Raw genomic sequence first — 25,796 nt, 5'->3', positions numbered from 1 at the left:
CATTGACGCGTTTAAATTGTTCAAAGTATAAACAAAACCTTAAAAAAGAAAACGAGATTATTTTCATACTTATTTTGTTGAATAAACTTTACTATGTCGAGCAAGGTACATTTGTACATGTTGTACAGGCATGTAATAACAAGTGTAATAAAGTTAAAATGAAGCTTATTGATTGATATTTCATGGTTGGTATTCAAAATAATTCATAAAAAGGAAGGGTTAGTATAAAAACACACAGGAATAATGAGATACAACAACAAAATCATTAAAAATGTAACATAGCTGATTGCAAAAGATTTGAAATCACATCATCATGGGTGTGTCCGTGGGAGTGAACCAGCCCTAACGAAACAAAAGGACATTTTTTGAATAGTTAATATTTCAATATAAATTTAAAAATACAATATTTTATATCATTGCCCCTCTCGAGATAATATTTTTGGAAGTTTGCCCCCACCCTGATTTATACAGAATACTCCAAACCACGTGATATGATTGTGGAGGAGTCGAAACATACTTCATAAAATTGTTGTTTAGTAATCATCATGAAATGGATATTCAGGATGATCGGCCCACCTGTTGAATAACAGAAAAATATATTAATTAAAATGATACCAATGTCAGAGTACACACGGTTACTCACATGAGGAGTTCCACAAAGCGAATATTCTTGTTCAAACCCTCAACAGCCTTCATGTCCTCTTCAGAAATGCAGAAGTCAAAGATCTACACAGATGACGCAATTCCAGATGATTTTCTTTTTTTCCAAATTCCACGTTACGCTTCTTAACTCGTAAAACAAACCTGAAAGTTCTCCTTAATTCGAGACAGGCTGAAGCTCTTTGGGATGACCACAACTCCCCTCTGCACGTTAAATCTGAGAGCAATCTGAGCTGCCGTCTTCTTGTACTTCTTAGCCAGCGACACCAGAAGCTCGTCCTCCAATAACGGCGGGCAGGTTAAGTTGACCCTGTTGGTAAATGCATCTTAATTTTTTTTTAAACAAAACTGCTTTTTGAGAAAGATGCTCCGCAATACCAGGATGCATCTCTAGATGTCCCTAATGGGCTGTATCCCACGATGACAATTTCTTTCTGCCTGCAGAACTCCAGCAACTTTGGCTGAGTGTAATAAGGATGGCATTCAACCTGATAAGATCAGGATAGAATTAGTAACATCAAAATAATTAGTTCTGCAACTTTCTCCCTTTGTTTAGCAGGACGCTGGACAAGGTTGCGCAATCTCCTCCCTTGTTCAGGAAGTGTCTTTTTGTTTTTTAACACTGTAACATATTTGCACCTGATTTGAAACCGGTTTATATTTCAGTCCAGGTTTGTTGAGGATCAACTCCAGCTGTCGTTTGTTGAAGTTGGACACGCCGAGAGATTTCACCAACCCGGCGTCTTTGCAAGCTTCCAAAGCCTTTTTTTGGGGGGGAAATAGTTAATAGCAAACAAAATGCAGAAAAAAGACTCTAAGCAAATATTCAGAATTCTCAGTAGTGCCCTTACCTGTTAACAGTTAATACTTAACTTATTAATTAAGGGGTGCAGTTTGATGCTCACCTCCCAAGTAGCACAGAGATCTGTGTCGTGATAAATATATTTCCCGTTCTCATCTTTGGGGTAGAAGTTATCTCCTGGCTGCAGAAAAGTCATCAATATTCATCGCTAACTCATTTCGCAACGCGTGTACCTGAAACGCCGTGGGCAACTCGATGATGTATAAGTCGACATATTCTAATTGTAATGTCCTCAAAGTTCTCTCCAGAGCAGGTCGGACCAGTTCTGGCGGATGGAAGGTATTCCAGAGCTGCACAAAAATATGGCGTTTAGAGATTATCGGTTCTTGAATAGGTGAGTGAGCAATGTTTTGCAAACCTTTCCACAGTAGAAAATGTCTTCTCTTTTCACAGTTCCATCTGCTATTTTGTCCCTGATGGCTTGTCCCACTTCATGTTCGTTGAAATAAACCAAAGCACCATCAATGTGTCGGTATCCTGTCTCAATTGCAACTTTTACAGCATTGTATGCAGTGTTTTTTGGGGTCTTATGGGAAGAAAAAAAAAAAAAGTCCGATCATGGTGTAATAATTTCAAGTTATTTCCTAATCATCTCCAGATGTGGTGCAAATTTTCTTACCGTGCGTGGATCTGCGTAAGTACCAAGTCCTATCAAAGGCATGCTCATCCCGTCGCAAAGAGGGACAGCGTGACTCTCAGCTGTCAAATTCATTTTTATAAATGATGGAAAAAAAATTAAAAATTCCCCAAGCTCTGCAACATGCGCTCGGAACGCTCCACGCTGCAATATCTGATATTTAAATCTTGCAGCAAGCTGTGCTGCGTGCCCTTTGGCCACAGTCGGAAACCCCACCCATGTCCAAAGAGCGAAAATGTAAACATAGGAGGTGGAACAGCAGGGTTACGTAGATGATTATTTAACTCTAGCCATCCTTTTTTTTTTTTGAGTGAAATCGGATGATGGGGGTCGTGTCGCATGAAAATTGGCATTCTTAGCGGCGTACTGTCACTTTAAGACGCCGCGGTGCATTCTGGGTAACTTAGCTAGCTGTTGTGGTAAAAAAGAACCGATGTCTCTTTTCTGACATTTCGGCTTCAATAAAACGTATGTAACGTGAATTATAACGTTTAGTCTTTTAGTAGGGTTTTAATTAAAAGCAATTTTAATTTATAAATATTGTAATTGTCTGTACTGGATAACTTGAAGAGCAAATTAACGGGGAAGCTACGTGGCTAACGATGCTAGCCTCCCAGTGCCGAATCGTTTTTAATATTTCTCATATAAGCTTGTTATTAGTGCAACTCGTGACTAATGTATGATTAATTCCGACAATATATAATAAATATGATATGTTTGCCATGTCCCGAAGTATAACATGTCAAAGTAGGCTGGTCTTTGTTTCCCAACGTTACGCTACAATCGATTGACCCCCTCGAATAATCAATACGTGTTATTGAAATGGATCCGAGTGTCAAAATTACAACCAATGACGATATAGTCATCATCGTGGAGAACGAGGCAGAGAGTTTGCCCCTTGGGGAGGAGAGACCGAAACCACAAGGCGCATTCGGGCTCATGGACACCTGCCCCATCTGCAAGTTGAGTTTTCATAACCGAGAACCCAAACTGCTTCCTTGTCTTCACTCGTTCTGCAAGAGATGCCTGCCGGCACCGTTCCGGGGGGTCGAACCCAGAAGGGACCACTCCCTCCATCCCCTCGGCCAAGTGGAAAACAACAAACAATGTGAGTCAAGCATCCTCACCACTGTCAATATTAATTCTGGAGGATTCAGAGGACTCTTGATGATCTTTCCATCCAGTAGGTACCATCCGTTGCCCGGTATGCCGACAGGAATGCTGGGAAATGGACATGTTGGACAACTTCTTCGTCAAGGACTCGGCCGAGGTGCCGAGTAGCACCATGGAGAAGAACAGCCAGGTTGGGCGGTTAAATTTGAAACTTCAAGTCCAAGCGCTGGTCTTACACTTTTTTATTTCTCCCGGCAGGTGTGTATGAGTTGTGACGACAACACGGAGGCCACGGGTTACTGTTTGGAGTGCGTGGAGTTCTTGTGTGTGACCTGCATCGAGGCCCACCAGAGGGTGAAGTTCACCAGGGATCACACGATCCAACAAAAGAAAGAAATGTCACCAGGTAATGAAGCAATTTGACATTTATGATTATTTTTAATTTAAGGACATTCCCTTCCCATGTGCAGAAGCAGTAGCTGTCTCCTCCCAGAAGCCCGTTTTTTGTGACATCCACAAGCAGGAGCCGCTGAAGCTTTTTTGCGAGACGTGCGATCGACTCACCTGTCGAGACTGTCAGCTGCTCAAACATAAAGATCACAAGTATGACTATCATCAATCAAAAATAATCATCAGTGATTGATTTCCGTCTGATTGATTTTGCCGAAATATGGTTTGCGTCCAGCTATCAGTTTTTGGAGGATGCGTACCGGAACCACCGACAGTATCTGGAGAACATGACCCAGCAGCTGCAAGAGAAAAGGAGAGCCATCGAGGAGGTCTCCAACTGTATCAGCAGCGGGTATGTCTGATGTTTTTTTTTTTTTCTGACAAACTTTGTTTGATTTTTATCGATTTCTTTTTATAGACTGCAGCAAGTTGAAGAAAACCGCAAATCCGTCACCAACGAAATAAAGAAGGCTATCTGCAATCTCATCATGGAGATTAACAGAAAGGGAAAAGTTCTCGCGAACCAGCTTGAGGTCGGTTTGACTCGCTCGGGAACGTTTTGGACTTTGCTCCAACGTGCTCTTTCTACAGACTCTTACCAAAGATCACGAGCTGGGTCTGAAAAAGCAGCAGGACGAAGTCAACCTGCTGCGCCGGCAACTGGACCACGTGATCAGTTTCACCAAGTGGGCCACGGCCAGCCACAGCGGGACGGCGCTCCTCTACTGCAAGAGATTGGTGAATGACGTCACACTCAACAGGAATAAATAATTGTGATACGTGGAGTCATAAAAAAAAAAAAATCTCTTCAGATTTTATTCCAGATCCACTATCTGATGGGCACCAGATGCAATCCGTCCACCATCCCTCAGAGTTCTGTCCGCTTCCAGTGTCGCTCCGGTTTCTGGGCCTCAAACGTCGATCTGGGTAAGTCCTAAAATGGACAAAGGGTCCCTGATGATTTCACGGCTGACTTGTGGTCTCCAGGTTCTCTGGTGGTGGAGAGAAACTCTGCCCAGCCGTCCATGCCTAACCAACAAGCAGGTCCCAGAGGAGATCTGGCGAGCGGGGCGCTGTCGCTAGCTCAGCAGCGCCAGAGCACGCTAGCCCAGCTACAGATGCAGGTTGGAAAACTTCGCCGCTGCTGATTGGATAACGCCAGACGTGAAATATTCGCTCTTTGACAAATCCTCTGTCTCAGGTTGACAAAATTTCCCAGCAGCCCCACAGGCAGGCCGCGTCCAATCATTGGTCCTGGTACCAGAACGCCCGGCTCCCCGGGCCGCACGGATCCCACGCCCCACCGGGCCCACCGCCGCCGACCAGACCCATCCAGGGGGGCTCCTCGCCATCTCAGGGCCACAGCAGCTTGGCGCAGATGGGACGCCGATTCGGGACCGCCCATGCCAACACAAGGAGTCCCAACTCGTCAATCCTGCCCAACGCCGGGTTCCCGACTCCACAGGTACCAAAAACTAGATTTGTCAACACAACCCCGAGAAATTTAAAGGCTTGTATTCCTTTAACCGCACAGGGGACCTTTCGCTATCCGGCTCACATGTCCACTGGAGGGGTCTCGCATGGACCGCCAAACCAGGTCAATCTGATCAATTCCATGCTTTTGTCACACCCCCTCCTCCCTTCACAACATGTTTTGATTTAGTTTTTTTTTTTCTTCAGCGGAACTTGGGAGACTTCAGCTATCTGAAGAGGGTCGAAGCCGGTGGGCCGGGCCCGTCCGTTAGCATCACAATGGCGAGAAGCCTAGCATCGGCAAGCACTGACAAACTGGGTTAGTTCAATCCCATAAATACAACAAGTTATGCGATATTTTCCACTTGTGAAAAGTAATTTCCCCTTTTTTTATTTTATTTGTCAAGTTCAAGGAAGGCATAACTCGCCCATGACTAAACCGACATCTTCGGAACGAAGCGGAGGGTAAGACATGCTCAAAGTTCTCAGACTCCAAATTCACCATCTGCAAAAGCACACAATTGAAAACATATGCAAGAATTCCTTGTGCCGCTCATTAAATCATTTTGACTCTCTGGTGCCCCCTACTGGACGGAGTTGAACGTTGCATCAACGACAAGCATGCGAGTTGTATTTTGACTCATATTCCGACTCGTTGCGACACGTACCTCCAAAACTCTTTCTCTGTCTTCCTCGGGCAATCTTGGACATTGAAGGCCCCCGTCCTGGAAGCCGAGCACCGAGACTCCAGCCGCTCCCTCAGCCAAGCGACGGAGAAGGTCGTCCCCGGGGCCCGTTATCGTCATCAAGGACGAACCGGAGGACGAGGATGAAGTCCGTTTTGTAAGTCCGCTCTTTGGGCGCTACGATATTTCCTCTCCGCCAACACGTTTTTTTTTTTTTCCCGCCTAGGTGCAGTCGAGCCTCCCCGACAGCAGCACGGGGGCGTGTCCCACCCTGCAGCTCAAGATCGGCCCCCCTTTCTCCACACGCCAATCCGAGTCGGAGCAGGCGACCGAGCCCCGCCCTCAACCCGGCGCCCAGCCGGCGTCGGAGAAGAGCGCCGCGGCGGAGGACGACCCCAACGAGGACTGGTGCGCCGTTTGCCAGAACGGAGGAGAGCTGCTGTGCTGCGATAAGTGTCCCAAAGTTTTCCATCTGGCCTGCCACATCCCTTTGCTGCACGAGTCGCCAAGGTAACAAGCCTACTTCTCCCTTAAATATATTTTGTTCTCCTCGTGTAACGCTCACGTGTCCCTCTCAGCGGCGAGTGGTTCTGCTCCTTCTGCCGAGACCTGGTCTCACCCGAGATGCAATACGAATGCGACAAGCAGGACACGCAGACGGGAGAAAGACTGCCACCTGTTGACCAAAGGGTGCACATTCATTTTTTATTTGATTTTTTTAAATACACTGCAGGATCTTTAACCCCCACTGTTCCTTCTCCTTTGCAGACATGCGAGCGGCTTCTTCTGCTTCTCTTCTGCAGTGACTTTAGCACCCACTTCCAGCACGCATGCGTAAGTTCTCGCCAATTGTGTCCCGTCGACGGAAATAAGAGTTAAACGTTTTGGAAAAACTGTTTTGAAATTAGAACCATTTTTTTTCTCTCTCCTACAGGAGTCCAAAAAATATAAAGAGGTGATCACCAAACCGATGGATTTATCTCTCGTTAAGAAGAAGCTGGAGGGGAAGACCAGCGATGGCAAGCGTTACGTTACTCCCGAGGAGTTTGTCGCCGACGTGAGGCTCATTTTCATGAACTGTGCCAAGTACTACAAGGTAAACGGGTGCAGATCGCATAAAGACGAGAACTGTTCATTTATCTCCATTTTGTTTTCTGTGTTATGATTCCCAGGCGACGACTGAAGTGGGCAGCGCCGGTTTGTACTTGGAGGACTACTTTGAGGAGCAGCTGAGGCTGCTTTACCCTGACAAGATATTCCCTGGAGAAAGGGAAGGCGGCATGATCCCACCGCTGGAGGACGAGATCGACGATGACGAAGAACAGCAGCAGCAGGAAGCCGCGGCCCCCTCGGAGCCAGCCGCCAGCTCCGTGGCGAACCCACCCACACCGGCGGAGGAGAGCACACCCCCGGCGGAGGAAGACGAGCTACCGACGAAGGAGCAGGCGACCGACATGAGCGAGGCGGGAACAAAACCGGCGACTGAAGACGGAGCAAAGCCGCTCCCAGAAGATAAAGTCAAGCAAGAAGACGAAGCAGAAGTCAAAACGTCCGAAGCGCCCATCGGTTCCCCTGACGAGGAACTCACCCCACTTCCTAACGAGCAGACTTGCGACGTCACGAAAAGCCAGGAAAATGTCCCCGACGAAAAAATGCAGGAAGAGACAGCGGACAAAATGGAATGCACCAGCGAAGAAGTGGACGAAAAAGAAGCCTGATGACATTTTTTCGATATAGGCCCGTTTAAGCATGTTATTTAATACAAACTGGAAGCTCTTTGTGAGATTCTGCAGGGTGGACAATTTATTATTGTCATGACTCAAAAGTCAACAACCTCATTCATGCACGAGTCATCTTTTCTTTTATACCTCATACTTCTTTATTCTTGCGCAATAGGAATTTTTTTTTATCATTATTGTATTCATTACGACGATATATGTTCTGTACAGGTTGAAGCGCATCCATTTAAATAATCCCTTTTGATGAACAACAAAACAGAACGTCTTAATCTGCTTTTTTTATCGTCGCCTATGAGCTCATCGAGCCTTGTTTTATCTTTTGCAACCTTGTTTTTTTTTTTCGCCTCATTATCAGCTGCCGATAATTCCGAGACGTGAGCAACACGTTCGCTGAACGTCCTTGTTCTCGTTACGCATCGCAATTCCTTCCTCTCGGGACAAGATTGCGGCAAAAAAGAATCTGGAGTTCTCGTTTCTGTGGGTCAAAAAGATAAAAATATGAAAGCTCTTAAAAAAAAAAGAAGACAGCTGAGTTCTTAAAATGTATTTCATCAATTAAATTTTACTTTTAATATTTAAGGTAAGAAAAATAAAGTCCAAATTTAGATTAAATAATTAATATTACAAAAATTATTTCAAAAGTTTTATTCAAAAATTATACAAATGTTATGAATGAATGCAGTATTTATTTTTCGAGTTGGACATTTTTTATAGCCAATCTTCATGGATGATCTTCCATGCAAGTTAACTTCCATTTTTTTGTTCATTCAGTGATGATGCACTTTTTTTCTCGCCTGTGCTGATGACATGAACACATTCCAAGCCCCTCCCCCTCCCCCCTCCTACAATTACCAAGACGGCACGCATCCTTCCAGTCGACACACAACAGAAACTACCGAGTGACTCGATGGCGCTTTGGATTATCTTTCTCATCATACACTTCTTTCCTCATGGGCACGGTAAGAACGCTTTCCTTTTTTTTTTTTTTATTATTTACCGCCGCTAATCACATCCAACGTCATCCTTATTAGAATCCACCGACTTTCCTCATCCTCACGTTTTACACGGCTGCTGCCAGGATGGCAAGGAGAGGGCTCGAATGGTGCCCGACTGCGACAACCTTCCCTTCATCTCCCACTTCCACGCGTGCAGGTGAAGATTTTAATTAAGCAATTATAAAAAAAACATAAATATAAATATGTTTTATCGCAGGCTGGCCCAGGAGCAGTGCTGCTTAGCGGTGATGGAGCAGCAACTGTGCCAAAATGGCGCCAACTTAGCCACCTGGCAGCAGGCTTGTGAAAGACACTTCTTCTCTGGGAACACTTTGGAAGTTCATATCTCCAAGGTGACACATCTCCTTCCACTTATCCATTTATACCTTTGATTGTAATAATCGTTTGTGTCTTCAGAGGTGCTGCGATTGCTGCATGTTGGGCATGGCGGTGTCAAGTCAAGACCCGACTTGCGGCTTGACTTACACGTCGCTTGGGAAAGATTGCAAACGCATCGCTCAAAATTGTTGCGCCCATAACGGCACGGAGGGATTTAATTCCACAGCAGGTGACGTACGCTTAGATATTTTTTCCTGTGGACTTTTCGAGAATATTTCAAAACGCCGTGTCTGGTATCTCTCTTATCTGTGTATCATTGAAAGTAAGGACAGTGTGTAAGTGTCACCGCAACAAGTTGTGTTAATATTTTTTTTTTTTTTTTCTAGTTAATTTTACCACGCCGTTTACGATGAATTCTACCATGGTGCCTCCGATGAATTTGACCATCGTGCCTCTGATGGAATCAAAAGGCTGTGCAGGTTTGACCTTAACGATTTTAATAAAACCTCAAAGAAATAAAAGAAATAAAGATTGTCTCTCTACTCTCCAGTCATGAATTGCACCCAGCGTTGTCTTGAAGAAAACACGTGCGCTTGTTACCTCGGTTACCGCCTGCGACCCGACGGCGTGACCTGCGAAGGTGAGTTCCCTTTTCGAGTCATGAATTCGTTTTTCAAATACGCGTTCGATTCCGTCAGCAGATGTTGACGAGTGTCTTCTTGGCGTCCACAACTGCGTCGCCGGACAAGCGTGCGTCAACACGGAAGGCTCGTTCATTTGCCGACGGGAAATCGGCTGCGGCGCCGGCTACGAGCTAACACACGATAACCGGTGTGAAGGTAACGTGTCAAGAAACGAAGAAACGACGCCATCTTCTCAACGATTTTTTTTTTTTCATTCCAGACATTGACGAGTGCGCTTTGAACATTCACAACTGCACCTCAAATTTCGAGTGCAACAACACGGAAGGTTCCTTCCAATGTCACCCCAAGTGTCTCTTGGGGTACCTTAAAGACGCTAACGGCAACTGCTTTGGTAGCTAACACGACACGCCAAAGTTTTACTTTTACCCGAGCTAAAAAATGACTGAAAATTATGCTTGAGCTTTTTTTTTTTTTTGGGGGGGGCTACTTTTGACACATGTACTCTTCTGTAGACATCAACGAGTGCGTGATCCACTCGAGCGTCTGCCAAGCTAGCCAAACATGCGTCAACACGATTGGCTCCTACTTTTGTCGTAAAAGGACCATCATATGTGCACGAGGCTATCGCCCGAACGAAGATGGCACACACTGCGAAGGTATATGGGGAGGCAGTGCCCCGCATCCCCCACCCTCTAATCCCGCCACTGGTTGGAAATCTCAATACAGCAATTTGGGTTTTTCTTCTCCGTTCCTCCTCTAGATATCAACGAGTGCCAGTCGGATGTTTGTCGGGGTCACGTCTGCGTCAACCTGATTGGCTCGTACCGCTGCAGCTGCAAAAGTGGCTTTGTGTTCAACACCATCAAGAAGCTCTGTGAAGGTAAAAGTCATCCTGAACGTGCCTTCACCCAATCCCAAAAAAAAAATCCCACTTTGTAGATGTCGACGAATGCAAGCATTACCCCAAGAAGCTGTGCGCCCAGAAATGTGAAAACACAGAGGGGTCTTACCGATGCAGCTGCTCCGCTGGTTTCAAACTATCCTTCGATGGCCGCAACTGCGAAGGTAATGAATTCGAAATTCCTCTACGTCAATATTGGCTCACCTATTTTGGGTTCTTCTTCAGATATCAACGAGTGCGAGTCCAACCCGTGCAACCAGGAGTGCGCCAACGTCTACGGTTCCTACCAGTGCCGCTGTCACCGTGGTTACCAGCTGAGCCATAGGGCAACATGCGAAGGTGAAGGGAAGAAAAAAAAAAAATCCAACCTGGCACACGTCAAGAACCTCTTTTAACCGTTAGACATCGACGAGTGCGCCCTGCCCACCGCCAGCCAAGCATGCGCCTACCGTTGCTCCAACTCGCCCGGGAGCTTCGAATGCTCCTGCCCACCGGTGGGCTACACGTTAGCCTCGGATGGACGCACATGCCAAGGTAAACGAATAATTCCTTTACTCAAACATGCTGCTGTGTATTTAATCTTTGCAATGTGTTTAGATATCGACGAGTGTGAAAGCGGGAGCCACTCGTGCGACGATTCGCATAGCTGCTTTAATATCCACGGAGGATACCGTTGCGTGGCCTTTCAGTGTCCAACCTACTACCGGCCAGCGGCACATAAGTGAGAAAATGTTTTTGTATCCTTTTTAGATCTGGGCCATGAATTTGAAATGAAAATATAAATAAATACAACTGCAGTACACTTTTCAACCTGCCAGAGGGCGCTAGTTAGCCGTTGCTCTATTGGCAACCTGGCTTCTTTCCATCCCATCTGTGTGGCAGCTTCTCATTGTGAGCCTTTTTATATGTATTTGCAATTAAGCCGTCAAAAAAAAAAAAAAAAAAGCACGTGAAAATGACCTTTCCATACACGCACAGTACCTGCTTCTTCTCTTCAACATTCCTGTTTCCGAGAGGTTTTTTTTTTTCCGGCAGGAAAAATAAGCTCGTGGGTTTTGGGCACCTCGGGGCTCCCGTCCAGCATCAGCACGGCGACCCAATTAGAGGTGGAACGGCCGGTGATGGATGGTGTCCGTGAGGGTCGCTGTCAGGCGATTAACACTTGGTAGCCGCGTCGCTCAGCGGACACTTTTTGGTTCCTCCAACTTTTCCAGCGAGAGGTTGATTGAAAAAAAATATAGCATGACCGCGGCGATGGTAAATCTTTGGGTTGGAGGGGCCTCCTTGTCCAAATAGTGCATTAATCATTGAATAATTACAGTATCTCTGTTTTGGACTCTTATTTTTGGAGCTTATTGGGATGTGTATTATTTGACAAAATGTTGACCCTGCGCCGATGATGTCACTGGATCGCATCAGTATAGATTTTTTTTGGCCCGGAGTCCCCGACCACATGGTCTTGGCGTTGGAGTCGCTGAGCGACTTGGACTCTCACCTGCTAGCTGGCTCCGGCCCCTGTGTGCTTTTTCTGCGGTCGGGTTTTGAAAGCTCCACTGTTACTCGGGTAAGTGTTACTCTTGAGACGGAGCGTCGGGTTTGGACTCAAAGGCGCTCGTTCCCCTCGGAAAGGCGGATTACTCAGACGGCGGCTTTTTAATATCGAAGGACGGATTCGTACTCTGCGGTTTCCGCTCACGTGTCTCACGCTTGTTATGCCCCCCCCCACCCCTCTCGATTCAGATTGCCCAACGAGGACTCGCTCAGCATGCGTTGCCATAAATTCTGCCAACCCAACAACCAGGAATGCGTGCAAGAACCTGTCAGAATGGTCACGTACACCGTCCTCGCTCTACCCAGCTACAGGGACCTCCAACAGCCTGAAGGTGAATCTTCCACTCAATGCCATCGAATAAAATAAAATAAAAAAAATTCCCTTCCACAGAAATTGTTTACCTCCGGACGTCGCTGCCGTCTCATTTCGCCAACGGCGACGTCGACGTCATCTTTGAAATGCTGAAGACGGACGAGAACTTCTCCTACGACGTCGTCAAGCGCTTTTATGAGGGTTACGTCATTGGTAAGACAAAATAGTTTATTATCCCTTGACACAGAGATGGCGTCAAAGCACTACTGTCATTTTTCCAGGTGTGGTGCGGCAGGTGAAGCCAGTCGCCGGACCCCGGGACGTGGAACTGCGGGTGGCCTTGAATTACTTTAAGTCGGGATTCGTCTCACACCGCAACGTTGTCGTCATCTACATCGTCCTCTCCGAGTTCTGGTTCTGAGCTCAATCGCTCATTGATATTTTTTTTAATGTAGGTGAATTTTATTTTTCAACACAGGATGATAAATGAAGATGAACATATGCAATAACTGTAAACACCTAGAATGTTCTTAATCAGTTTTATAATATTGTAAAGTTTTTTTCATTGAGCAACTGTACATAGTTTTTTTCACATTTTTTTGCATCCTCCACTGCCTGCAGAAATCGGCCATCTTGCAGCTTCCAAAGACATCCAAGTCTCACAAAATTTTCCCTGTAACTCCACACCGCCAGTTTCCTCAACAAACTTCCAGTTTGGTGAGGATATTTCCAGTTATTACCGCTCGCAGGGAGGAATAATCAGATATACAATACTGGAAATGTTTTATTCTGTAAATAACTCACGTTAAAGATGAAAAATGGCTCCAGGGCGAATACTTTGCCACGTATATAATCAACTGATCCGACTTTGACCACCACCGTCGTCTTCCACGTGGCCAACCAAAACACAGGGGGCAACCATAGCGGGGGGAAAATCCTCTGATCTAAACTTCACCACACTGCATGGAAATCCCAGATGCTTGTCCTGTGGCAACAACTGTCCCACAACTTGTCTTGGATAAATGAAAATCTCTGCAGATTTTAAACATTGCACTCACTCAATGGATTTCATATGTCGGTTTAGAATTATTAAAGGGAGTGGGTAGTAATTATGTGTAATTAAAACGTTACGGAAGTCAGGAGAGGGTAAAAGCTACAATAAATGTTATCTGCTCCTTTCATTCACACACTTGTACTATTTATTTTTATTGAACTGCGTGAAATATTGAAAACACTAGCACATGTTTTGACTCCGCCCCTTACTGAGAATCAACCAATGAGCTTTGAGTTCTACTTCCGTACCCGCCCCCTTCTTCCCAACTCACATGAAGCAAGAAAACATGGCAGCTACTACCAACCCAAATGATTTTTCAGTGTCTATCGCGCGTATTTTGAATGAAAAGTACTGCCCCGAACACTTGGAGGCTCTTAAAAGGTTTACGAGCGCGTTACGGGACCAGCAATACAGGTGGGAACAAAATCGGGAGTTTTCTCGTAGTACGACTACGGAGGTGTTAGCTTGTATGCTAAGCTAACTCAGCTGTCACGAATACAAATAAACAACCCATTCGACTGTAATATAATATTTTGAGTACACCGGTAGAAGTTGAAGGCAGGTCAGACTAAAAGTTTTTTTTTAAAAAGTGACCTTATTCAGAGGAGAGTGACTATTTTGCGCATCACTCCTGATGACGTCATGAAAACACTTTACAGTATTTACAATCTAAAATGGCTTTTATGGTCCACCATTTCATCCACGGTAATGCACCCGATGACCTGAAGGTCATAAGAGTCCGCTGCTTGGTCACGGGATAAATTAAACTAGAGTTAATTCCAAAAGATCTTATTATTAGGTAATTGTGTCATTTTATTTGCTCGACCTCCAGGGATGCTGTGGATAGAGAAGCTTTCCTGACTATTCTGAAGGTCTTATCCCGATTAAGCGACGAGCTCCAAGCTGATCGGGACCTGAAATCCGCCACCTTGCAGCTTCAGCTCGCCGCAGAGTGCTTCCGGGCTCTGAGGAACTCCTGCGTGCAAAGTGCTCGCAACCAGAGCCTCCTCAGGTAACATCATGCATAATTTAGATGTGTGGCAATACGTCAATATGTTTCGTCTTTCAGGGAACTTGGTTTTGTCCATGTTTCCATTCAACTCCTGAGATTCCTCCACGCAAAGAGCGGTGATGGGATTTTTGAGTGTAAGTTTTTCGTTATCAATCCCCCTCAATAATGCAAATTGGTTTTTGTGACCCATTTTTTTTAATTATCCATTTTAGCACTGCGTTGTGGGACCCAGTTTCTTGGCAATCTGTCCGTGGGGAACCAAATGTGTAAAGAGGACATTTGGCGGATGAGTTTTCCAGATTTACTCTTGTAAGTTCTTGCAAAAAAAGATATCTGGAATTCTATCAAGGATAGAATTTCACGCAAATTCTCCCCATTGCGAGCAGGCAGCTGCTCAACGTTGACGACGAGAAGACGGTGAGCTACGCTTCCATGGTGCTCCACACGTGCCTGGATGAAAGCAAGGTGGAGGAACTGGCCCAGCAGAACATCCAGCTGGCGCTCAGGGTGGTGGATCTTTGTCAAAGCCAGCCTGAGCTGGACTGGACGTAAGAGAAAATTGTCCATGTCACAGGAGAGTTTTATTTATTTTTTTTGATCACATTATCTTGATTAACAGGGTCCTTATCGCAACTCAGCATTTTCTCAAGTCTTCAGCTCTGGTTGAAAACATGTACTCTGCAATGTTGCCCAGCGAAAGGTCATTTATTCATTTGATTTGGAAAATCATCCGATCAGCACAAAACTTGCAGCGAGCTGAACTGTTTTTTTATGCCGCCTTTTTATTCAGGCTGACCCTCTTAGAGCTGATCTCCGCCCAGCTTAATGGCGGCGAGTCACCGGATTGCGGCATCCCCCCCGGTGTGGCCCGTTTCCTCGCCTCCTCCTTCCAGAAAGGTTGCGGCGCCGTGCTGAGCCTCGCCACTGGCTCCGCCTCCAGCAACGAGGTTCTTCTCAAATCTTTCCCCATCCAGTTTGATGGACAGTGACAGTATAGTGTCATTCTCCTCAGGTCCTGCAGGAGGCGCTAACAGTGATCAGTTTACTCGACCTACTATGTGAGATGACGTCACACCATGGACAGTTCATGTTCCTCCAGGACCATCCGGACCTTCTGGTGACCACTGTAGGTAAATCAAATCTCAAATTCCCTCCCCACTCCCGTCGTAAAGGCGCCGTGATGCAAAACAGGTCCCAGCGCGCATTCCTCCCCCCCCGGCACTCGATCAAACATTTAAGTGTCTCCCTCCTGTTTCCCATCAGAGCTGCTGAAGCAGGTTCACACCATCGGCAAGAACGGTAAGAACATCTTCAGCCCGGCTCAGAATTTCGACACCCTGGTCGACGTGCAGACGGACCCGTCGCCCGTCGTCAGCTTCAAGGCGCACCTCATCAGGCTTGTGGCGAATATGTGCTACAGTCACGGCAACAACCAAAACAAGGTAAGCCTAAAAAAAAAAAAATGGCGTATTTTTGTAATGTAGGTTTTGAAGCAAGATAGAGTGCGTTATTATTTTACAACAGGCGTCCGCCAACTCAGCTCGGCAGACAGGAAATGAGTCCATGGACTTTACAAAGCATGTTCTTGCCCCCCCCCTTCCCACTCACGCCTCCCTAGCCGTGATTTTATCAGTTCGCCTCCATCGCCCGCTGTCAACATCTCACTCGGCACACGGAGATAAATATTACGGCGGTCTGAGGAGGAGCTGGCCTCCGTGCGTGCGGCGATATAAGGGCCCCGTCCCGTTTAATAGGAAGCGATTGATGGAATGCTTGTGGGATGGACACCCTCGGTTGGCCTCGCCGTCATATTTATGGATGCTGATCTGCGGCCTGTCAGTGGTCAGAAATCACCCCCGTATCTGTTTTCACCACGCAAGTTCCAGTAAACCACATTTTACTCCGTTTTGCCGTCTGGAGAGACGGGGAGCATAAGATGTCCCCGCCAAGCGGCCAATTGGATGAAGTTCGGTCGCTGCGATGGAAAAAGCAGATTGGGGGCTGTTTGTTCTCATCTTTGACAACACCAATAGTTTTTTTTTTTTTTTTTTTAACCAGGCTATTAGTTCTGGCACTCTATTTGGAGAGTAACCGCCGTGACAAGTGGAGGTCAGCGGCAAGCAAATACAATAATTGAGCCTATAGACGCAAATAAATGATAAGAAGCAGATGATGGCGTCGTGAGAGGCAAAGCCACAACTATGCCGCTGCTTTATTTTATTTTTTTTATGTCTTTTTCACTTTCCCCCCTCTGTAAGGTATCACTTGCCTTCAAATAATCGCTCGGAATTTTTAAACACCGGCCCTTTTTTTTTTCTCACTTATTATAAGAGACATTGGTTTTGAAATTGTGGGACAGCTGAAAAACTTTAGAATTTTAAATTTACTGCAGATGGTATTTCTCTTCATTTGTTTCTCCTCAGGTGAGAGAACTTGAAGGCATCCCGCTCATTCTGGATAACTGCAGAATCGACAGCAACAACCCTTGTATCCTTAATCACTACAAAATATCATTTTTATTAATAATTTGTGAAATAAAAAAAAAAATCTCCTTATTTAACACTTCCAGTCATCAGCCAGTGGTCCATTTTAGCCATTCGCAACCTCTTCGACCACAACCCGAAGAACCAGGAGCTGCTGGCCTCTCTTGAGCGCCGTGGCGACGCCGACTACTCAGCGCTTAAGGACTTGGGCTTCCGCGTGGAGGAGCGGGACGGCGCCTTGTTGCTCAGACCTACCCCGAAGGACCTTTGAGGGCTTCACTGGAGCGCAGGTTTTAAGAAAAAGTTTGCTCGGTATCATAGTTAGACGCTTATAGAGTAGGAGCTAAACAAGCTAGATAAACAGAGGAGGGAGGGGGCGGGGGGGGGGTTTACAGAATCCCGACCCGATAAGCTGAACAGTCCTGACACTTCAACAATGCGTGCCCTGCCCCGCCCTGTTTGCTCTGTCTCCCATTTTTGCTAATGACAAGATGCGCTGAAACAATCGGCCAGACCCTGCCGTCAATCCGCCGCCATAGTGCGGGGAGCTTACGGGGGTTCCGGTCGCCAAGGATTTCAGACGGCTAACAAAACAGCGCTTACTTGCGCTCCAGCGGCTGGCTGCAATGCTTTTGAGCCCCCCTCACAGGAAAAAAAAAAAAAAAAAAAAAAAAAAAAAGCAGCGAGAGTCATTCAGCGCCGCCACGCCCGTCTGGTCGCCTCTCAACATATTAGTCAGGGCCGCGACTTCTGGGGTTTCCCAGATCAGCGTTTTATGCTGCTTTGTGTTCCGAAAAAAAAAAAAAAAAGCGATAAGGCTTAATAAAAACATTTGTTTGCGACCCACAACGTTTTGTAACGACTTTATTGAAGCCACGAAAGGTCAGATGTGACCCAAAAAAAAAAAACAGACTCAAAATGTTGCTTTTGGAAAGCAATTCTAAAAAAATTTCAGACTAGCATCTTGACCAAGGGTTATTTTTACTCAATTATTTACAATTTAGCAACAACAGTATAAACCCCAAATAATTTATAACTCTCAAATACAACCCCCCCCGACACACACACTTTCTTTTTTTTTTTTTTTTTGTAAATGACATAAAGTGCCATGTCCCTCATATAAAAATATACTCTACAAATTGTTTTCTCAGTTACATAAACATTATTTAACACATGACGGGTGATGGACTATGAGCCATTCATGGGAACGTCCACTACCCCACCGCGCCGGCGGGCTTGCCTTGCGTACTTTTCTCACCCCCTTCAAAAACAACAAAACAATGAACACAGTCGGGATGGAAAGTGCCGTTCGCACTCACGAGGTTGGATGCTAAAAATAGAAAAAAAAAAACCTCATGCTTAATCGATAGCGTGAAAAGGTGACCGGGAAAAGAAGTCCAGGAGAAAAAGAAAAAAAAAAATGGTGAGTTTTTGTTTCCACTTTCGCGACATAAATTATTTTAAAATTCAGTGTTCAAACAGTATACAGTGTGAATTACGGTCAGTCGTATTCCATTCCTCGCCCCCTCCCCTTCCCATTTATTGTGTGCGAAACCTTTTCCATATTTTTTTGAGGAAACCTTCAACTACTAACATCTCCCGTTCTCTTCCAGGACGCGTTATTTCGCCACGCCCATATATGGTAAGTCATCAAAAATGTGCAAAATGTTGGAATAAATACTTTGAATAAGACGCCCTGACCTTTCACCCCTTCTTTACTTGCAGGTGAAAACTTGGGATTTCTCACTACAGGTGTTGCACTTGACCACGCAGCACCAGTGGAACTTGCAGTTGCACTGCCAGACTCGCGTGTAGTGACGCGTGTCGAAACCGCGGCCGCAGCACATCACGTTGCAGCCGTCGCCGAGAGCCGCCGACGTCCCGTTGCAGAGTCTGCCCCGCGTCCCCGTGCTCCCCGTGGCCTTATCCTCCTCGCAGTAATTCGGCGAACGCTCCAGGTACACCAAATCGGTATCGGTGGGTTTCTGGTAGGCTCGGCCTTCTTTGAGACGTAGAAAAGACGGCTGGCGGAGGCGGGAAGCCTGCACGGGCTCCACTTGAACCGCCGCGCCGTAGCGTTCCTTGAGGAGAAAACCGATCTCTCGGAATTTCGGCAGGGTGATCCAGCAGGTCTTGGTGGTGCAGGAACCGGAAACCCCATGGCATTTGCACTCTAGTTTCATCCTCTCTTCCAGGATCTGCTCACAAAAACCCCGAATTAGTTTAGACTAGAAGACTCGGGAGGATTCTGGTCTTACTACCTTCCGCCCTGCCTCGTTGTTGTGCAGGTTCATCAGGCGCCGTGCGTTTTTCTTGATCTCCCGGGCGTCCACGAATCGCCGGGAGAACTCCACGCCGTATTTCACGTCGGCCGAGCAGCCGCCCCACTTCCAGCCTTCCTCGCGGTCGTGGTAGCCCTGCTTGTCTCGGTCGCAGCCGCACTGGCTAAGGTTACCTTGGCTACACGCCGCCGTCACCGCGTGGGCCACACCGGCGGCGGTGATGGCGTACGTGAAAGCCGCTTCTCGGCTACCTAGTCGGAAATAAATCATCAGCCGGGAGAAATAATATAAAAACGATTCCTCCGATGGTGTTACTGACTGGCCCTCGAAGTGGAGAAGGCTTTGTTAGGCCCACCTCTGGTATTACGTTGTCAGTGTGAGGACTGAAGTTCTTTCATGTAGCACATGCAGAATGTGGCTTCCATTAGAAGACGTCATCTGGTTCGCAGTAGCGGACCCTGCGTGTAGCTTCGGCGGCCATGAAGGCTTTTAATCGCCCATGATGCCGTAGGCCACCGAAACATACCATCACGGATGCTGACTTTGTATCGGGAAGCATCTGGACGCTCCTTCTGACTCTTTAGTCAATGAGGACATGAAAAGCCAAGATTTCCAAAAGCAATTTTTGAAACATGGACTCGTCTGACCACAGCGGACTTTTCCACTTTGCGTCATCTCAGACAGAGCCCGAGCCCAGAAGGAGCTTCTGGATGTTATTGCTTTAACTTTTTTGTAAGACTTGAGTCTTATTTTTATTTCTTTTTTAAATATTTTTATTTATTTATTTTGACTTGAGTCTTCCCTTTATTTCTTTTTCTTTTTTTACGTTTTTTTTTGGGTAGAGTAGTAATATTCTTTATGGAATCGTGTCAGGTTTTGAAACTCAGGGAGGGAAGGTCGGGTTTTTTATTTATTTATTTTTTTTATACGTGATTTTAAAACATTCTTCAAATAATTTATAGCTATTATGGCTTGTCAATGATGGAATCCCCATAAATTCCCCACAATGATTTCTTGTTGTTCTTAGACGATTGGACCCACATACCGAGCCTTTCAAGGATGCCCCCCATAAGAGGCAATTACGACACCCTTACTACTTGTCGGATTTTCATTCCTCCTTCGTTTTCCGGCCAATTTTTAAACACTAATTTATGTCCGCAAATGCAGGCTGAAGTCCTCAGCAGTTTTTGGTTCACTTATTGTCCAAACTTGAGGAAAGTGACATCTACTGGCTGACCAGAAGTTTTTTTTTTTTCTGGATAAGCCTTCCTGTTATGTTTTCATCAATGGAATTTCTCACACATCTTAAATGTCCGTCTTGGGCATTCCACGATGTCGAAACCCTCCGTGACTGACACATGGCTATTTCTTTTTTTTTTTTTCTTCGGGGTCACCGTTTGAACCGGAGAATAAACACCCTTATATTTGACGGTATCCTTCAGGGGGGGGTTAATTGGCACCACGGTGGGTCGGTGTAACGGGATATCCGCCCGCGCCAATCAGTGTAATACGTTCTCTCAACAATCCGCGGTATTAACACACGGGGCGATTCTAATGGCTTCCCTCCAACCTGACAAAATGAAACCATCGGGTTCCATAACTAATAACAAAGTCTTCTCTCATCAGGCTAAATCTGTACAATCCGCATATATTCTACAGGGGGGGGCATTTCCCTCTCTTCGCTGTGATTTGTTTGGATTGCACAGCAGCGCATTGTTGCTATCCAGCTGCCGAGCAGGCCTGACTTCAATTAGCGGTTAGCGTGATTCGAGCCGGCTCTTAATGAGTTCAAAAAGAGCCGCGGTCAAGTCGATGAAGTGCTACAGATGGTACATTAGTGACTTGTGTCACTTCATTTTTTTTTTTAATATATAATTATTCAAATTTTGCAGGGTGTTACTTTTCACTACGATAAACAGGACGAGAAATTCTTAACAAGTCTCCATGGGGAGTCCAGAGCTGCTTTTTTTTACACGCCACAAAGTGAAAGGAGACATTTCCTTTTGACAAAAGAACGAAAAGGATCCAGATGTCTGTCTCTGTGGAACAAAGTGATTGCTCCCAGAGCTGCGAGATTAAACGAGGGTCCAAACCCGCAGCGTGACCGCAACAAAACATTTCACATGGCAATAGAATTTATAGAAGGGTCTCGCAATGAGGAGCCAAAAAGGCTTCGGAGCCAAGTTGGATAGCAACGTGGACGGAAGCCCAACCGGGCATCCAGACCGGCCAGTCTACCTTTAAAAAACTTTCGAGACGCTAATGGACTGACCTACTCTCAGCTCTTGTCCGAAGACCGTCTTCTCGCCGAGGGCCGAGCAGTTCCAGCGCCCGTGGCGGAACTGGTACTGGCACTCGTTGATGCCCAGTTGGGCGCCCTCCCCGATGACGATGATGGCGTCCGGGCGGCTCTGACAGAGGGCCCGCTGACGGGGCGCCAGGCCCGGTATCTTGTTGCAGATGATGTTGGCGCCCAGAGCGACCACGGATGACAGCGTCCTGTATGTAGACAGACCCGGATTAAGTCAAGGGTCAGAACCGTATGCAGTTTTCATTGAGAACTGCATTAAATGAGGTCATTTGATTAAAAATGCCAAATCACTACTTTTGTCCAAGTTTAAATTCCAAAATATTCTCAAATCTACAATACCATGAACATAATTATCACTGCTAATTAATTTCTAAAAGCCAATTAAGAACATGCTTTTAAAAAAACAGGGCAAAGCAATAAATAACTATCTGTGATTTGTCGTCTAACATGAAATTTGACTGACTAAATATTCCAATTCCCATTTTCCTCCATTTTTAAAAATATCCTGTCTCGCCAAAGAGGAAGCTCAACAAGTCAGTGTGGAAATAAACCGGGGCACGTTATTTCCTTGTGTACAGCACCTGCGTCCTCGCCGTGCGTAATCGGTGCGTAAAAGCAATATTATCCGAGACTAGGCGTGTTTAAAATGCGGAAAAAAAGGAGCAGCGCGTAAGGTGGGGAACGTACAGGTAGCTACCGCTGGTGAGGATGAGGAAGATCTGCGGGTAGTAGACGGAGAGCAGCGCGCTGCGAGACGAGATGATGAGCATGGTTGCGCATTGAACGCAACTTGATCCTCACTCCTTCTTGTTAAAAAAAAAAAAAAAAAAGTCCTTTAACAAGGTACGCGTTGGATTCAAGGCTTTCCCGAAGGTGCTCCAATTCCGAGCTCCACTGGCGGTGCGCCGAGGGTGAGCCGCTGCATCCCGAGGCCGAAGTGCGCGCTCCCACCTGGGCTGTGAGAGTGCGGAGGTGGGCGTGGTGCGGGTGTGGATAGGTGGGTGGGTCGCAAAGTGAGCATCCGGAAAGTGGCGCCTGTGGGTCTTTGCGATGGGATGGTGTTGCACATCCTACTTTGTCGCGCGCCTCCAATACCGGGCCGGCCCACGCCTCCGTGGGATGGGACCCTCAGCAAAATTTTATTGAGGGAGTCCTCTTCATTCAACGTTCTAAATATCTAATATTCTAAATAATTGAAATCAATAAAAATGTCATAATTCTGTGCTTTTATATGATTCGACAACATTCAAAACAATAATTTGCCTTAAAATTATTCAGTTCAAACAGTTCTCAAAGACTAAACGCAAATAAGCAGTTTGAACATTTTTGCAGTCATTCTTTTCCCTACCACGAGGGGGAGCTCGCATACGACTACAGCATTGGTATGTGTACTACACTATGAGAAATATTGCACTTAAATAATAAATGCAATAAATAATTAGAGTAAAATTATAATAATAAATAATGTGATTGAGCAGAGAAACAATGAATGACAAAAAAATATATAAAATCAAAGCCTTACTCCGCATACCAGCCCCTCCCTTCAGCAAATCTACTTGTCTTAATACCAAGTGTATCGAATCATTTCGTCACATCGAGCTTATTAACATGCTTCTTTCCTTTTAATCCTTTTAGCAAAGAGTTGAGAGGTCACGTTTTGTTCCCTCCGGGCCCCGGATGTTGAGTTCATCAGCGTTTTTGCGCCCTCGTGTGGTGGCAAGGGGAAAACACATCTGCAGCTTCAAACCCAGGTAAATCCACATTTCAGGATTAAATGTGCGGGTTAGTTATTTAGTTAATTATTACCATCTTGCTTTTCCCTGTTTTTTAAATAATAATACGGGAGTGTTCAATTCCTCAGAATCTTTAAACGAAGATCTTTTTTTATTAGTTCTCTTCACAAGAGGACAAAGTCCATATTTTATCCGTCGCCCTCTTTCATTCCTGTACTTTCAAATCTTTACAACCGCAGGGCGATTATTTTTTAAATAAATTCCAAATATGATGTGAGATTCCCCCGAGAGGAAAGGAACCCTTTAATTCCAATTGATTGAGAATGTAAACAGACTAAAACTACAGTTTATTCTTTGAAAAGATTGGTCAGGGCCTCATTTGCCTCTTTTGAAAAATGTCCAATCAGATGTGCTGAATCCTGTGTGACTTTCACTCTGACTGACCTTCCTAACCACATGTTCCAAACGCCAAAATAGCTCTTAATAGTCTGCGTTCAAGTCTTGGCAGTTGCACGGTAATATCTGTTTCTTTTCACTTTTCAAGACTAGGACTTGACTTTCGGGGGGCCCCTTGTGTTGGGAACGCGTGTGCCGCCAAGTAGGATATCAAATCAGGGATGAGAGCAGCCATAAAGATTTAATGAGTTCATGTTCGTCAAGGGTGATGACAGAAGAGACATTATCTACTCGGTTATGATGATTGACAAGGCGGAAGGGAGGGAGGCTAAGCATCATCCTGCTCATAAAATATTTTTACGGGCCTTTAGGATACATTCCAGACCCACCTAGAATCGGTTAAAATCCCCAATGTGGGGACGCCGTTCAGTTTGTTAATATAAACAAAAATATCGGCAAAAATTAGTAAATTAAGTGGCCAATTCCTGCTGAATTTAGCTATTATGCTGCCCTCTGGTGGTCAGGAGGACCAACACAATGTGTATTGAATTGAAGCAAAAAAAAATGTTTACATTTTTTATTATGTATAATATCGCCTGTTTCTCGATAGTCGAGATACAAACGTCTCGAATGTGCAATATTTGCCGGAGGGGGAAAAAAAAATCAGGATATAATTGGCTGTCAAAAGCGGTGGAAATATTTTGCATGTCGCCAAGCGAAGATGACATGAAGAGCGACTTAATGCGCCTGGAAGCTAATTTAGCAGTCAAACATAAGTAGTAGCAACACTTGTTCCCATTATTTTGCCAAGGTTGTCGTTGAAATGCCAGGGATTTGTCAGCGTGAAGGGAATTTAACCTCATTTAAGGCAAATCTTGGTGTTTTAGGAAAGCAGGTTGAACCTCGGGAGGAGAATCGGGGTCACCGTGTCAGTCTAATGTGCGTCAATCACAACTTGGCCACGGGAATTATCGAGATTTGTTGAAGCGAAAGAGAGCTACGTTGAATTTAATCGTGATTTTTAAAAGCCAGAAATTGAATCCAGAAGAACAAGCTGTTGTCTTTGAGGTCTTCAGTGATTGAATACCACCAAAGTGATTTTTATTTATTTTTTTGTTTTGTTTTTTTTTTGCTGCTGCAGCAAATGCTTTTATTTATGTTCTCAGTGGATGTGGCAAACATTTTGCAGATGTGGAGACGTGACAGTGGAGCCTTTTGAGAACAAAAGCAAACGATATTTCACGAATGAGGAATTGATTTGACAAGTTTTCATTTTTTTTTCTGTAATAATTTCGATTTTCTAATAGCCCAGATGCATTTTTGTAGCTAAAACAGTCATTTAATTTAGAAAAACGTACAAATGTAAAATATTGACATTTATAGCAACTTTGTTGGTTAGAACAACAACTTCTTTGCTCCAAAACAATTTGCTGAGTTATTTTAGTTTTTATCTTACATTACGTTGGGGGACAATACAATGGACAGTTAATTTTGTAAACTTTTATTTCTATGCTAAAAATGTGCCAAAGCCTATTTTCACATTAGCAAAACTATTTATCTTCTTAGTATTTTTATTTTTTTTAATTTCCAGTGCATGGCTATTTTTAATTAATAGACGAGGTATTAATTAAAAAAGTGTTAATATTAATTTCAGCCTTGATAAAGATGCACTCCGAATTCCACCGTCAAGTCTCAAGCACTCCAGCAATGTAAGTACCTCCGACATCCTCAAGGGGGCTCTTCACCCCCACGTTTCACACGGTGCACCAAACAAATCTGCACAGCAACTCAGAAAGCTCCAGCAAGAAGTTCCACCATTTTGGTTCCTACAGTCCAGATGGTTCCTTTTGCTCCGGCAAGTCCCGGGTATCCCACGTTTTTTTTTTTGTTTTTTTTTTCTTTTTGTATATGTACACGTGAACTCATATCATCCTCCTATAGAATATAAATAATTATTGTAATTATGATTTATGACATCATACACAGAAGAGGAAGTGTGTGTGTAAATAGCAGGTTGACATGGAATGCAAGCAGTTTTTTTTTTTTTTTGTCAAGTACTCGTGCAAATATTTGAGGTACTTGAGGGAGATAATCAATACTCAGCCACATACGATCGGATTATTTTTTTGGTACACAGTAAAAATATAATTTGGTTATTTGAA

General features: G+C 45.1%; 5 protein-coding genes across 12 annotated transcripts; 3 read left to right on the top strand and 2 right to left on the bottom strand.

Moving 5' to 3' along the window:
- Nucleotides 1–57: 57 nt before the first annotated feature.
- Nucleotides 58–2,440, bottom strand: LOC125992190 (aldo-keto reductase family 1 member D1). Of its 2 annotated transcripts, XM_049760893.2 has the most exons (10): nt 2,142–2,440; nt 1,881–2,048; nt 1,696–1,812; nt 1,566–1,643; nt 1,300–1,422; nt 1,039–1,148; nt 805–970; nt 644–726; nt 518–576; nt 58–342 (listed from the first exon to the last, which is right to left on the bottom strand). In XM_049760893.2, exons 1-9 carry the CDS (start codon nt 2,232–2,234, stop codon nt 534–536), a joined length of 981 nt encoding a protein of 326 aa, XP_049616850.1. In that variant the 5' UTR covers nt 2,235–2,440; the 3' UTR covers nt 58–342; nt 518–533. The 2 variants fall into 2 exon arrangements, with proteins under 2 accessions (XP_049616850.1, XP_049616849.1); XM_049760892.2 differs by having other exon boundaries at nt 58–576; nt 2,142–2,438.
- A 55-nt stretch (nt 2,441–2,495) lies between these two features.
- trim24 (tripartite motif containing 24) lies at nt 2,496–7,881 on the top strand. 4 transcript variants are annotated; one of them, XM_049760846.2, is made up of 19 exons: nt 2,496–3,267; nt 3,347–3,462; nt 3,531–3,678; nt 3,743–3,875; nt 3,958–4,074; nt 4,141–4,255; nt 4,314–4,460; nt 4,535–4,649; nt 4,710–4,846; nt 4,924–5,187; nt 5,257–5,319; nt 5,403–5,514; nt 5,603–5,660; nt 5,912–6,038; nt 6,108–6,391; nt 6,460–6,571; nt 6,650–6,715; nt 6,816–6,977; nt 7,054–7,881. In XM_049760846.2, the coding sequence occupies exons 1-19, from the start codon at nt 2,982–2,984 to the stop codon at nt 7,597–7,599; spliced, it is 3,108 nt and encodes a 1,035-aa protein (XP_049616803.1). In that variant the 5' UTR covers nt 2,496–2,981; the 3' UTR covers nt 7,600–7,881. The 4 variants fall into 4 exon arrangements, with proteins under 4 accessions (XP_049616803.1, XP_049616805.1, XP_049616804.1 ...); XM_049760848.2 differs by having other exon boundaries at nt 3,344–3,462; nt 4,945–5,187; XM_049760847.2 differs by having other exon boundaries at nt 3,344–3,462; nt 4,942–5,187.
- Nucleotides 7,882–8,073: 192 nt separating this feature from the next.
- On the top strand, nt 8,074–13,548 carry LOC125992179 (fibulin-1). 4 transcript variants are annotated; one of them, XM_049760875.2, is made up of 17 exons: nt 8,074–8,579; nt 8,652–8,772; nt 8,833–8,968; nt 9,033–9,183; nt 9,341–9,433; nt 9,505–9,594; nt 9,704–9,793; nt 9,858–9,989; nt 10,111–10,254; nt 10,359–10,478; nt 10,538–10,663; nt 10,725–10,838; nt 10,902–11,033; nt 11,097–11,220; nt 12,240–12,382; nt 12,442–12,576; nt 12,645–13,548. In XM_049760875.2, exons 1-17 carry the CDS (start codon nt 8,528–8,530, stop codon nt 12,782–12,784), a joined length of 2,043 nt encoding a protein of 680 aa, XP_049616832.1. In that variant the 5' UTR covers nt 8,074–8,527; the 3' UTR covers nt 12,785–13,548. The 4 variants fall into 4 exon arrangements, with proteins under 4 accessions (XP_049616832.1, XP_049616829.1, XP_049616828.1 ...); XM_049760872.2 differs by having other exon boundaries at nt 9,656–9,793; XM_049760871.2 differs by having other exon boundaries at nt 9,653–9,793.
- Nucleotides 13,549–13,655: 107 nt separating this feature from the next.
- Nucleotides 13,656–25,796, top strand: atxn10 (ataxin 10). Its single transcript, XM_049760889.2, has 14 exons — nt 13,656–13,831; nt 14,250–14,429; nt 14,487–14,563; nt 14,642–14,738; nt 14,816–14,977; nt 15,049–15,129; nt 15,220–15,376; nt 15,442–15,559; nt 15,693–15,871; nt 16,853–16,916; nt 16,999–18,554; nt 18,638–18,870; nt 23,141–23,256; nt 25,289–25,796. Exons 1-11 carry the CDS (start codon nt 13,689–13,691, stop codon nt 17,181–17,183), a joined length of 1,443 nt encoding a protein of 480 aa, XP_049616846.1. The 5' UTR covers nt 13,656–13,688; the 3' UTR covers nt 17,184–18,554; nt 18,638–18,870; nt 23,141–23,256; nt 25,289–25,796.
- On the bottom strand, nt 17,760–22,715 carry LOC125992188 (protein Wnt-7b-like). The gene is made up of 4 exons (XM_049760890.2): nt 22,193–22,715; nt 21,467–21,693; nt 19,174–19,445; nt 17,760–19,110 (listed from the first exon to the last, which is right to left on the bottom strand). Exons 1-4 carry the CDS (start codon nt 22,273–22,275, stop codon nt 18,628–18,630), a joined length of 1,065 nt encoding a protein of 354 aa, XP_049616847.1. The 5' UTR covers nt 22,276–22,715; the 3' UTR covers nt 17,760–18,627.

This window comes from Syngnathus scovelli, chromosome 22, assembly GCF_024217435.2.
Source record: "Syngnathus scovelli strain Florida chromosome 22, RoL_Ssco_1.2, whole genome shotgun sequence".
Classification (NCBI taxonomy): Eukaryota; Metazoa; Chordata; class Actinopteri; order Syngnathiformes; family Syngnathidae; genus Syngnathus; species Syngnathus scovelli.
The sequence above is the reverse complement of the archived record's forward strand: the minus strand, read 5'-3'. Positions and strand labels throughout refer to the sequence as shown.

Excerpts from the sequence above, each read along its gene's own strand:
- LOC125992190 (XM_049760893.2), bottom strand. The coding sequence starts at position 2,234 with ATGAATTTGACAGCTGAGAGTCACGCTGTCCCTCTTTGCGACGGGATG. Across the intron at positions 1,813-1,880 it reads ACATTTTCTACTGTGGAAAG|CTCTGGAATACCTTCCATCC; the intron begins GTTTGCAAAACA and ends ATTTTTGTGCAG. Across the intron at positions 577-643 it reads CGCTTTGTGGAACTCCTCAT|GTGGGCCGATCATCCTGAAT; the intron begins GTGAGTAACCGT and ends GTTATTCAACAG.
- trim24 (XM_049760845.2), top strand. The coding sequence starts at position 2,982 with ATGGATCCGAGTGTCAAAATTACAACCAATGACGATATAGTCATCATC. Across the intron at positions 4,847-4,923 it reads TAGCCCAGCTACAGATGCAG|GTTGACAAAATTTCCCAGCA; the intron begins GTTGGAAAACTT and ends CCTCTGTCTCAG. Across the intron at positions 5,661-5,911 it reads TCTTCGGAACGAAGCGGAGG|GCCCCCGTCCTGGAAGCCGA; the intron begins GTAAGACATGCT and ends TGGACATTGAAG.
- LOC125992179 (XM_049760871.2), top strand. The coding sequence starts at position 8,528 with ATGGCGCTTTGGATTATCTTTCTCATCATACACTTCTTTCCTCATGGG. Across the intron at positions 9,595-9,652 it reads CGACGGCGTGACCTGCGAAG|CAGATGTTGACGAGTGTCTT; the intron begins GTGAGTTCCCTT and ends CGATTCCGTCAG. Across the intron at positions 12,577-12,644 it reads TTATGAGGGTTACGTCATTG|GTGTGGTGCGGCAGGTGAAG; the intron begins GTAAGACAAAAT and ends TCATTTTTCCAG.
- atxn10 (XM_049760889.2), top strand. The coding sequence starts at position 13,689 with ATGAAGCAAGAAAACATGGCAGCTACTACCAACCCAAATGATTTTTCA. Across the intron at positions 14,564-14,641 it reads CGGTGATGGGATTTTTGAGT|CACTGCGTTGTGGGACCCAG; the intron begins GTAAGTTTTTCG and ends TATCCATTTTAG. Across the intron at positions 15,872-16,852 it reads ACGGCAACAACCAAAACAAG|GTGAGAGAACTTGAAGGCAT; the intron begins GTAAGCCTAAAA and ends GTTTCTCCTCAG.
- LOC125992188 (XM_049760890.2), bottom strand. The coding sequence starts at position 22,275 with ATGCTCATCATCTCGTCTCGCAGCGCGCTGCTCTCCGTCTACTACCCG. Across the intron at positions 19,446-21,466 it reads CGGACAAGAGCTGAGAGTAG|GTAGCCGAGAAGCGGCTTTC; the intron begins GTCAGTCCATTA and ends ATTTCCGACTAG. Across the intron at positions 19,111-19,173 it reads ACAACGAGGCAGGGCGGAAG|ATCCTGGAAGAGAGGATGAA; the intron begins GTAGTAAGACCA and ends TTTTGTGAGCAG.